The 12,998-nt window shown below is 33.4% G+C and overlaps 2 protein-coding genes across 2 annotated transcripts in view; one reads left to right on the top strand and one right to left on the bottom strand.

The window, feature by feature from the left end:
• LOC134529689 (uncharacterized) overlaps window positions 1-12,998 on the top strand; it is a 117,825-nt gene that overhangs the window by 29,639 nt on the left and 75,188 nt on the right. The gene's annotated exons all lie outside the window — the stretch shown is intronic.
• LOC134537575 (surfeit locus protein 4 homolog) overlaps window positions 1-12,998 on the bottom strand; it is a 55,740-nt gene that overhangs the window by 18,421 nt on the left and 24,321 nt on the right. Inside the window, exon 4 of the mRNA XM_063378163.1 lies at window positions 11,070-11,167. Within this exon, the coding sequence (XP_063234233.1) occupies window positions 11,070-11,167 (98 nt within the window). The remainder of the gene's footprint in view (window positions 1-11,069; window positions 11,168-12,998) is intronic.

The raw sequence follows: 12,998 nt of genomic DNA, 5'->3' as shown, positions 1-12,998 counted from the left end.
TAGCCGAAAGTGAAAGGACACTTCAAGTAAAGTTGTGAGAAATGTCATCATGTCTTTATGAAAAATTGCCATTATGAACATTTCTGAAAGGGGCAATTCTATAAAGGCAATATTTACACTTTATAGAAAGTAAATATTTAATTTCCTTTAACATTTATTTAGTAATGACATTTTATTCTGTATGATTATATTTGCACTCTATGGTTAATTCAGACTGTAAATTTCTTTGGTTATCGTTTTGTCTATGTATTACTCTATGTTATTTTTTTATTTTAAATATTGTCAAGGCTAGCATAGCAGTATTTTTTGAAACCACTATTAATTTAATGATGAACACGTCAGTAATGGTTAGTAATTTTACTATTTTTTTGTTTTAACAACAAACTAAAGAAAATTGTTTACTAGTGACAGGGAAAATATTCTTTTAGAACGAATTCAGACTTGATTAAGACAAAAGCTAGAATGCAACGATTTTGACATTGATTTATAATTGAATATTTTATAGAAGATTGTAAATAGTTATTAATGCCAATATTAACTGAGTTTTGAAAAAAATAATTTATTTAATCGACGAAGATAATACTCAGACATCAAAATTTTAAATAATTACTTAAGAAGAGAAGTCAGCAAAAATCCGTGTTTAAGAGATCGCCAAATAACTAATTTGCTTTGAAAACTACGAAGATTAAATGCCCTTTTATAATTCCGAATAAAGAAGAATCCTGTTGAAGATTGAAAAGTCACAGTTGGAGCCCGGGAAGGATGAACGTCGCGCAGTCCAGCCCATAATCTGAAGGATGGAGTCGTGACATCGCGTATTCCTGCCGCACGCTAGAGGACGGAGGAGCAACGCCAATATCACAGTCCTGGATGAGGCGAACCAAGGAGTCTCCGAGAACCTACACGTCTCGTGGGTATCCTGCAGCAAGGTTTGGTCCCTTACCCTATCACCCGAAGACTCGCTGAATATAGAAGTACCCGAGCGAATTACAATTTAAGAAAGACGAACATTTTTCCCAGAACTAGAATCTGTTATATTATATTGAATATTCTTTGTAAAGGAAACCGATTAACTTGGTTATCTTTAGATTTACAAATCAAATTCCGGAATCGCGATCCCGAGCTAGATAGTATTAGCTAGTATAGATGGAATTTGATATTGGAATAACGTATTGCTATTTTGGTTGACTGGTACTGCAAGTTTCGTACCCAGTAGTCCAAGCTCTACCGGACTGAAGTTAGTTAAAATAAATGACATCCAAATAATTAACATTTGATAGTAAAGATAATTCACTCAAGTGAAAGAATTGTTAGATGCTTTGAAGTTGAGATTAATAACAAATTCCATCTGTAGTTTAAAATAAATTAGTTTAAGTTAAGTTTTTTTTATTAAGTGTGATTTTGTGCATGTCAAAGTGTATTGTCACCGATGTGGCAAACATTACACACAAATATCAACCGTACATTTGAATTAGTATACACTTTATTACAAGGTCTAGTCACGATATTAGTATTTAACATACTTTTGACAAACTTTACCTTGATTTTCAGACACAAGCTTCTTGATACAATTCTTAAAACTGAGAGAGGTAGGCCAAATAACCGAAATTATTAAATACATTAAATAATTTCAATATTTACACTAGCTGACTCCACATTAGGACACAATATGTTAGGTTAGCTGCATAATTTAAAAAAAATTATTTCATGATTTAAATATTTTAAAAAACATTTCTCATATAATTATTGTAGCTGACTTGACTTACCCTAACTTTTCACTTAAGTATTATTTGTCTAATTTTTTTTAGAAGTTATTAAGTAACGTGGAATTTTTTTTTTGTGGGATTCTAATTCTCATTCTTACAATTCAAATTCAATATTCGTATATGATTTTAACTAAAAAAACTAATATTCACACAGGACTAATAACAAAAATAAACCACTGGAGAAAAAATTTAGAGTTACTACCAACAAGGGAAACGAAGTTGATTATCCTGTAAATGACAAGACAAAACATGATAAACAGAAGACTTTGTTTGGAGGAAAATAGGAATCACTAGAATTCAATAACATGCAAAACTAGATGTGGGTGCAATATGGTTCTCTCATGTATTTTTATATGTTTAATATAAACTGCTCGATGACTATTGAATACTACTATCATTGCGCTTAGTTGTTAAACTCTTTATGTAACACTGAATAGAGACACCTCCCTTCTTGCCTTTAGCAACTGAACGATGAATGGTGGAGCTGAAAACCTCCTGAAACTTGATATCTACTTATGGCATTTAGTGGTATTAGGTATGAAAATTAGTTACAAGTCTAAGATCCTGGCATGTTCACAGCCATTCCCCTTCTCATTCACCACTCATATACATTTCATCGTCACATTTCTCATTCCCCATTTTCCCCTCACCACCTCAGTTCGGCACAGGCCCTGCAATTACCGGCCGTAAAAATACACAGCTGCTTGCTTCTTATAAATCTACGCTGGTTAGTTGTGGTAGAAACAGCTAATAAGTTACCAAATTATTCTGTTTTTGATGTCACACGGACGATTTTTCCATTCCCAGTGTGCAAGGCTCAGCTGAAAGTACAGTGTAACCTCAGAACGAACCCTGCTAGTCCGAAAACCCAATTAGAAACAAAATCAGTAAATTTAAAAAAAATTACAAATATGCTAAAATAATTAGTGTTTTATCGCATATAGTTGCAATGTTATTTTAAGGTGTCAAAATTTGGAAGAACAAAAATTCTCTCATACAATTTGCATGATGTTTTAGTCCCAGCTGTTAGATTCCAAGCCCTTTGTGTATGTAGTAAACATAACAGGATATAACACTGTGCAACAGCAATCAGTTTTTCAAGTTGCTGTCAGGCAGTATGGTAGTTATGATGGGAAAATACAGTATCTAATTACAGTAAAACGTTTCTGTCCTGCCATTTTCTCAATAAGTTATTTGTTATTCTTTTCCATGTAAGTTGTTGCACATGAACTTCTTTTCCCGTATAAAACAATGTATTTTAAAGTGAAATCTACTATTCGCTCGGATATTACAGCTTACTTATTTAATTAACAAAAATCCAAGTCATGTAATTAGTAAATTTCTTTTGTAGACTTTTCAAACGTTATAACTTTTATCTATTCGAGTTCATCACCCCTGTGTACCATGTATAAAAATGTAGAGTGCGCACACGTAGTCGAATATTGATATCTAGACAATTTCAAGCAACATGTGCGCTGTCTCATACTGAGTAAACTACATTTGATAGCCCCAGCACTCTTTCCTGGTTAGTGTGTACTACGATAGTAATGAGTTTGTTACGACTTATATATTTTTATTTATTATTATTTTAAGTCGAACAAAATTATTTTCTTTGCATGACTTATTAATTTGGCATGCTTTTGTATACTCTACTTTTAAATTATGTAAATGTACTTTTCTTGCAATATGTTTTGTTTTTTGAATTACTTTACCACAACAAAAATGCATTTCTAACATACAAAAGATTCACCCCTACTTTTCAATCTCAATTTTAGTATAAAAAGTGTGACAATTATGCAACGAAATACAGTAAATATCATTGACAAATTCAGATAGTTTTTAAATACTATATTTACTCACATGGTGCACTCTGCATATGGGTCACACCTATAATTTGGGATACAAAAATCCTACATTTACACCGTAAGGGTCATCCTTGAATAGGGATCAACCCATAAATCTGTCTTCAGTAGAATGCAATAGATACAACAAGTTAAGTCTTTGTTCCGTGTCTCAGCTCATTGATGCGTACGAAATACAGCACTGGTGTTAACCTTCCCTGTGTCCTCTTTTGGACTGCTTTATTACTGTAGGTCTTGAACCCAATTCACCCCCCCCCCCCCCTTCCCTAGCAAACATCATTATGACCCCTCCTATTCCTGCAGTACCTAGTGGAGAAGAATACTATTATTTATACCCTTGTCACTCATATTGTACTTTATTTTACGTATTTTATTTTTCACCTGACCCTTTCCCCAAAAAGAAGAGAAGCAGCATAGCTACCCATTATCATCAGTTTTCCTTCTATAAAAATTAGCATAAACATTACTTCACTTGTGCAGGAAGTTGAAGCTGCACTTAAAAACACCAAAGATGGCTGCAGTTTTGCCATGAAATGTTGCAAATGAATGCTTGGGAAATCTCACGCAATGTTTGGGCAAAGGTGCTCCACAAAATCCTGTAGAGATAGACATGTGAAGATTGTGTAAGGTGCCAGTACATGGAGAGGGAGGGAGAACCATGAACTCAATAAATGGCCATACGCATTCACCAAATGCACACACACCAAACTTCAGCTGATTAACTTTTAGCGGAATGCTAGCCCAGCAAGTCACGTCACTACCCGATGCTAGCTAGGCGGGTGGCAGATGTAGCACAATGGCGACATTCATGATGCTTTACACATGCTACCAAGATGTTTTAACTAAACAATTTTTAATTACTCGTGATGTTATTAATATTTTAGTTTTTAAAGTGAAAAAATTGGTTAGGGTTGCACTACATGTTTGTTAAACAAAAAAATCAGCATAAAATGTGCAATCTAAAGAGACAGGTGCTTTCAGTGAAAAAATTTGCACAATTTCGTTACTTTTTACGAGATGATTTCGGTATATTTTTCGCTATTTTATCAGTAGTTTCGTCAAAATTTCGTTGATTTTAAAACTGCAATATGAGGTTTATAAATATAAGTTCTACATGAATGTGTTTAATATGTCATTTAAGAGTAGAACTACACAGTTTCATACATAACTTTACCAAATATTTGCACAGAACAAGCAACAATTCAACAACTATGCAGAGCATTTCCGTATTCTACTGGCAGACGGCAAGTTCCCAGCGGCTTTAAAAAAAAAAAAAATGTTGTAAGATTTTTACTGTAACATAATTAAATGTAACTCTCTCTTATACAAACCACAAAAATAAATACTTTTCTAGACCTATGTATGCCTTTTAAACTCTGTAACCTGTAAGGCCTACCACAATTCCGAGTAGAATAATTCACAAGATATTATTGCACAATTTATACAAACTTTTTTGTCTGCATTGTTCAGATTTTACAAACTGCATATATTTACTAGGCCTAAACATGTTACAAAGCACAGTACTGGGAACTGTTTTAAAAAATTTACTGACAAAAAAAAAGCTCAAGTCCTAACCTAAAAACAAATAAGTTACGTCTATATTTACCTGTGGCTATATCAACTTTTTCCAATAAGTGCTGTAAAAAACACGACTCGCAGCTATATGAATATTTCAAGAGTAGGTAGGCCTAACAAAATTTATTTTCGTAACGTTCTGTTTATCTGCTTAAGAATGCACAAAACTTAAAATATTGTACGCCCTACCTGCAATGCACTTGTGCATCCATTGACGAAGTTTCGGGTCATCCAGATTTAAATCGGGATGTTCGCTTCGATAAAAGCTCGAGATGTTGACATAATGATCTCATTCTTGTCAAATTTTGCTTTTTTTGCTGTCAACAAGGCTGATTCCAGCGAAACTAGTCTTTTTGCACCGTATTGTTGACTTTCCTTGTTTTTGTTATGCGAGGCACTGTTTTTTGTGTGTTTCAAGCACGTGTCTTTCTGTTGCCACTCTATTCTAACGTTGCAGTACTTGCACATGAGAATTTTTTGCACTTTGTCAAAGACATAGAATCCTTCGCTCGCAAACTCCGCCGCCCTGTCAAATACTGTTACAACCATTTTAAAATCAAAGTTTTACAAAAAGAAACAGAGCAAAAACGCTTGATTACATCCACACCATTTTAACAAACTGTGGCGAGTGGCAACTCTGGCGAGGCGATAGCGCGACACAAATACGACTTCCTAGACTATCGAAAGTCGTTAACAATCAATTATAATCGACTACTGTTATCGAGTCATAAAAATACGGACGTTTAGCTATTTTCAGTGTGTTTTTTCCTAATTTTTTTCGTGATTTCTCTAAGTAATTGATAATTTCACATTTTTAAGTTTGTGTATATTAATTTCGCTAATATTTCGCGATTTCGTGCATCGCGAAAAACACCTGTCTTTAGCAACCTATATTCGGCTTAGTAAAAGTACGTAATTTATTTTACAGATAAATGAACAATAAAGCAATTACATTACTTACACATGTTTTTAGATTATCAATTTACAGTACTGAACATAATACTGTACGGTAATGTAATATACTTCACTGGTTCTCCTTTTCACAAACTCAGTCATTTTGCATTGGCATAATGCAGGGGTCAGCAACGTGTCGATCACGATCTACTGGTAGATCACGAGAAAATATTTAGTAGATCATGAGCGTTATTGAAAATTCACGAATTTTTCCACCCACTACGAAACACTGCAAGTCTTAAATGAAATTTAAACATCAAGAATATAACAATTCTTCGTTAGCTGATTGAGGAACAATAAAAAAAAAAAAACACTTCGCGAATGATACTGATACTTTACAAATATTTTTGAGTAGGTATAAAACTGTAGCCGCCAGTACAATAAAAAAAATTGTGTTATTTTGCATAACGGTCTTTGTTGTAACGAAAATATAAACAAACACGATACTCAGTTCAGCAGTGTAGCCATCTTGATCTCATCTGATAGCAAATGTCACGGATGTGGGGCTACATTTTGATGTTTTCTACACGCTAACAGAAAGGAAATTATAGTAGCAGAAAATGTATTGAAAGCGAAATAAGAAATACATACAGTAGAACCCTGTTATAATGTTCCTGCATATAATGTTTTCCTGCTTATAATGTCATATTTTTAAAGTCCCAATATTTCCCCCATAAGGACAATGTATTTATTTCCTGCATATAACGTTCATAAATAGTGTAATTTCCTGCTTATAATGTTTGCTTTCTAACATTCAATAAATGGGGAAAAAATGTTTTAAAACCAAATTATTCCAACACTTACGATAAAAAGTTTCCTTTATGTATGTTTATGTTTACAATCACTGCCATACAATACATGAAGTTTGTTAAAATAAAAGTTTATGCAATATACTGAAGGTACACAATGTTCATAGTTACGTGTCAGTTGGCACCCTTAGTCAACTCTTCTCTTCCTTGCCATTCCAGTGGGTATTCAGATGCATGTACATAGTCCTGCGATATTTAAGTTGCCAAACATTGAGCGAGGGCATAACTAAAAGTGTTTTCTATTGCTTACAAATAATTCTTTTTTTCATTCATACGTAGGAATCCCATAATTAAACATTTTCAGGTGGTGAAGGAGTAGACGTTCTCACTCTTAATGTTGTCATCATGAATCATGAGACAATTTTACAAAAAATGTGGCAGTGTATCTTTAAAGACAAACAAAATTTAACCAGGGAACAAGACGAAGTTGAAAAATTGTTGGCTTGTTTCAGAAAATTCATGTATCAAGTATAGGCCTACTATCTTTGGTTTTAACATTAAAGTTGTTTACATAGCTTGGTGAGTCCATTGGTACAAAGCTCGAACATTGTTAAGTGCTAAATTGAGATTTCCTGCTTATAACGTTTTCCTGCTTATAATGTTTTTTTCTTGTGCTCCCTTGAAAAACATTATAACAGGGTTCTACTGTATTGCGTTTAGGAAGTTATAATAAACTCAGAGAATTTTTGTGGGTACATATATGTTGGCAATCCTGCCAGAATAAAAACGTAGTTTACAAGTCATCCTTGTTTATAACGGTTAATAACCTCAAAACCATCAAGTATGTAACAAAAATAATGGCTTTAATCGTGATGTTTATTTAACGAATGCCATTTAAAAATACACAGCCACAGTTTATGCATACATGTATGACGAACCGATGTTAGAAAATAAACGAGATTGTTTTTTTGTAAAACCAGAGTCGTCTTGTGATGACATCTCTTATCTCTGATCGTGTTCACAGCCGTTGATTTATAACGCCAAATACTCTAAACAGGACACAACTGCGTGTAAATATTGTTTTCTGATATTCACGTGACGATTGTTGGCCGTGCAACAACGTTTACTATTACATTTGTTTTAAGGCCAGTGCTCACTGATGTTGCACTTCGAGTGAGAGCCATGTTTGCTTCAACGTACCTATGCGAGTCATCAAAAATAAGTACAGGAGTAGGATAACTGATGAACATTTGGAATCATGCATTCGTCTCAGTGTAACTAGATAGTCACCAAACATCAAAGCTATTCTTAAGGAAAGTTCCTGCCAAGTTTCCCTCTAAGTGGAGATATTTTTCAATGTTATTGTAATTTTTAGTGTTTCGTCTATAACTAACAGACCTCCGTTAATTCAGTTATTTCTATAATTATTTCTTTATGTACTGTAACCATAAAAAGTAGGGTATTTTAAAACTACCAGGAAAAAACCATATAGAGAGACTATTTTGTAAATGTGTGAAAGTAAACTTATTTATGTATAATCAATAAAACAGAACAGTAGATCATTTTAACATGTGGCGACTTAACAGTAGATCACCTACATTTCCAGGTTGCCTACTCCTGGCGTAATGGATCAAAAATAGCATATATCACATGTCCCTCCATCGCCTCATAAACGTGACATACACAGCTGTAGCACTAGCATTCTGCTCTATGTGTTACAGGGCTGTTTCTAATGTATTTGCCGATTCAGAGTGGGAAGTCAGCTGAGATGTCATCTGATTCTTCATCAGATTACAGTGTAACAAGAGAAACAATTTCCCAATCTGTCATACAGTGTTTTATCGCATAATCATTGCACATTTGATACTAAAATCAAGTCTGCAAATTCAGACTGGAAGTCAGCTGAGATATGTCGTCTGATTCTTCATCAGATTACATTGTAACAAGAGAAACAATTTCCCCATCTGTCATACCGTGTTTTATCGCATAATCGTTGCACATTTTATACTAAAATCAAGTTTGAAAAGTAGGGGTGTGAGGTTTATGCGAAAAAAACTTTTTTGTTTGGTAAAGTTATTCATAAACACAAAACCCATTCATGGAAAGTACGTTTAATTAAAAAGTGGAGTGTACAAGAGTACGCCAAATAATTTAAATTAATAACATTTCTTCAACTTTAAATAGAAAAACAAAATCTGTGACCAGAACGCGAGCCTGAACTAACGCAAAACTATCGTCATAGTACACACCACAGTGTGCGGGCCATTAAATGTAGTTGACTTGGCACTCAACAGAGCGTGCACGTTTCATGTATCAGCGAGATATCGATATTCGACTACATGTGCGCGCTCTATACGGAAAATAACATAACCAAACATGAATGATGCCAACTAGTGCTGGCTACATTTTTATAAGCGGTACACCGTGGCGACGCAGACGAACAGATAAAGGTTATAATGTTTAAAAACGTCTTTAAAAGAAAATTTACACATCAGACAACTTCGTATTTCTGTTAATTAAATAAGTAAGTGGTAATGTCAAATAAATATTAAATTTCTACTTAAAAATACATCGTTTTATACGGAAAAGATAACTACACAAAGCGCTCGGAATCTAATAGCAGGACCAAAAACATCATGCGACGTTTACATGAGTGTTTTTTTTTAATCCAAATTTTGACGCCATAAAAAATGGGTGCAACAATTATGCGATAAAAGAGGGTAACTTGATGGTATTCTGTATCGATTTCCAAACATATCATCCAAGTAAGATTTCCTATGTCCCTTCACACCCAGGAATTGTTGCAAAAGATGTAGAACATAGACATGCTCATTACATGCTCAATGTACATTAAGGTGGCCAAAATATTGTCCATGATTTTCTGATTGTTGTTTACATTTTTCCATGCTTCGGAGAGCCAGTTGAACACATATTTTATATTGAACTTTTAAAGGATATGGAGTTTGTTAAACAAGTGTCAATCACTCTAAGATAACTTTAAGAAGCATTTTTTTATGTGCACATTTTATGTTTCAAAGCATTTACTGGTCCATTAGTTGCAGCAGTGGATTAACATTAGGTGGCAGAAAAAAAGCTTTGTTATCTCCTTTGACAAGTTTATCTGTTTAGCTGTGTGCTGTAGCTTTATAAAGAACAAGTAATACTCTTGGTGGTAAACTATTTTATTTATTAAATTTTATTACTGCACGGACTAACTGATTATGAAACCAGTCTTTGAATAATTCACTGGTCATTCACGTTTTTTTTTTGAGTGTAAAACACAAGATGCAAATTGACATTTAGTTTTTAAAAGGTCTGGAATTTTTTGCAAATCTGAAACGTAGGCTAATGCAGCCAGATGATCTAACAACAGTGACTCACCAATAATTGAAACCTGACGTATTTCACCACGCTTCCTTTTCCACAGTCTAACAATCCGTTACTTGCAGTAAAATTAAGGTTACCACTCATGTTTATTCTATTGCCGGGCTTTTCCCCAAATTAATGGACCACAAACAGGGTTTCCTGGGAAACTAAAACACTGCTGTATTTATGTTTTTATAATTTCAGATGTATGCCATTCTTCAATTGTTTTTTCAGATGATGTTACACAAAACTTCAATTTTTTCTCAATTTTTCTTCTAATCACTAATGGTTGATTTTCCAAAACAGAATTTGGCAGCTACTTTAGTTCCTTTTAACCTTTATCAAGGCATTTCAATACTTTTAAGTTTGTTTTTTAATGCCACTGAACTATGTTTTCTCTTGTATGCCATTTTAAAAGCAAAAGCCATCCCAGCGAGGTTAAGAGTTAAGAGACACTAATACGCACTTCACAAGATAAAATGTCACAGCTCAGCGCTAAACTGAATACGAAAACAATGAGGGGTCAAGTATCACTACACTATACGCCATATGAGTAATGTTGTAAGAGTATCGATCAATTCAAATAGTAACCCAACATAAAAAATTTGCGTGCATAACATTCAATATTACTGTACTGAAATTAATTTATGATTTTCTGCCCTATTTAAGCTTATAAAGATTCAACAGTGAATTAACTCAGGTAACCAAAATTTTCGCCAATCCGAACTGGTCTCTGTCCCAATGAGTTCAGACTAGCTATGTTCAACTGTATGCCTATCATAAAATAAGAGATTCACCTGGAGGAAGGACACTTCGAACCGCAGCAGTGTTATGAACATGAAGGCCAGAAGCACACGTCCTGCCAACTGCAGGTAGTTCTTAGGCTTGTTGTCCCCTGCAACCAAACAAAAATGTCTGTTAGTTTCTGTCAAGTATCCACCCTCGGACCATCCGCCCTCTACAACAGCTGACGATATTTTAAAATTTATTTCTTTAATTATATTTGTTACATGCCCACCAACAGTTAAGGACTTTTTTGGTGGGCACAATACACACAACAAAGACAAATGAGGACAATGAGGTCATTGCAGGTACGCGGACACATCCCCACGTTGGCACCAAGAGCAGGCATCTCCCCCTGAAGGAAGGACCACAACAGGTAGGCGCATCTGCAATCAGTTAACATACGTAAGTATGGTGTACCACATACCTGCAATGACTATGACAGACAATAACACATACAGTGACAGGACATAAAACAATTAAGACAATATTAAACATAAAAGGCTACATGAAAACATGAAGATATACAATGAAGTGTTATATGCTGCAATTTTAAAAATATTATACAGAAAATGATCAAATACAGTAACAATAACATGAAAAAACAAATTAGTACATTAACAGAAGATAACATATCAAGGAACTAATGATAAATACAAATTAATTAAAAGATATTTAATCATAGAAGCAAACTTGAAATGAATTAAAAGATTAGATTTTTCAATCAGAAATTGTACCAGAGTTTATCAATTATAAGATTTCATATTAAGTTTATTATAATTCTAGAAGTCTACAAATACTGTCATTTTCATTATAAAAAGAACACAAAGTTAAAAATAAATGAGAATTAATGTGGGGAATTCTCAAGGTGGTATCATCAAGAAGATAACTGCATTTGATTTTATAACCATAACAATTATGAACAAAGAGCGAGTCCAAACAGGCTCTGCGATCTGCGAGGGGAGTTACATTAGAAGGCAAAAAAATCCTTTAATACAATTAGTTGAATCAATTTTGTACAGTTTCTATTTTTTTAATGTCAGCCTTTTTGATGTCATTCCAGATAATTAAGTAATATTCTAATTTAGATCTGATTAATGCCAAAAGGGAGGGAGATATGTAATTGAATCACAATTAGTAGCATAAAAGGGCAAGCATTCTTCGAGAAGTAGCATATAAATAATCAACATTTTTGTGAAAATATAATTTGGAATTGAAAATGACACCAAGATCTTTTATAAAGCAGGATTTGGAGATGAAACAATTCTCTAATTTATAGTCATATTCAATTGGATTGTATTTCCTTTAAAAAAAAAGATATTTATTACCTTTGCTTTATCATTGTTAAGTGTAACCAGATTTTAAAAAAACACTATTCAATAATTTCTTTTTGTAATAGTAGGCAATCATTAAATGTAGTTATTATTTTGTAGATTTTAAGATTGTCTGCTAAGAGTACACCAATTGAGTGATTTAGAACCTGGCTGATATCGTTAATAAATAATAGTAAAGAGATGAAGTGACAGAGTAGCTCCCTGAGGAACTCTGGAACAAGCATTACACAGAGTTATAATTTTTAATGGACAGAAATTTTTTTTTATTAAGATAGCTTGAAAACCAATTGATATAATTTCCACATAAACCAAAATTGGACATTTTTTAAGTAGTAACGAATAGTTAACAGTATCAACGGCCTAAGCTAAATTGAAATAACAGGCATCAGCCTGTCCTCTATTAGTAAATTTGTTGTATATTGGATTAGGAAATGTAAGGAAGTTAGAAGTAGATATTCCTGTCCTAAACCCATGTTGCTACTAGATAATTTATTTTGAAGTTGAAATTTTAAGAGTTTGAATATAATTTTTTCAAATTTTTTTAAAATATCAATAAAGTAAAAAAAAAATTGCATTTAATTGCATTTAATTTGGAACCATTTTTGTGAT

The sequence above is a fragment of the Bacillus rossius genome, chromosome 1 (assembly GCF_032445375.1).
Source record: "Bacillus rossius redtenbacheri isolate Brsri chromosome 1, Brsri_v3, whole genome shotgun sequence".
In the NCBI taxonomy this organism is placed as follows: Eukaryota; Metazoa; Arthropoda; class Insecta; order Phasmatodea; family Bacillidae; genus Bacillus; species Bacillus rossius.
The sequence above is the reverse complement of the archived record's forward strand: the minus strand, read 5'-3'. Positions and strand labels throughout refer to the sequence as shown.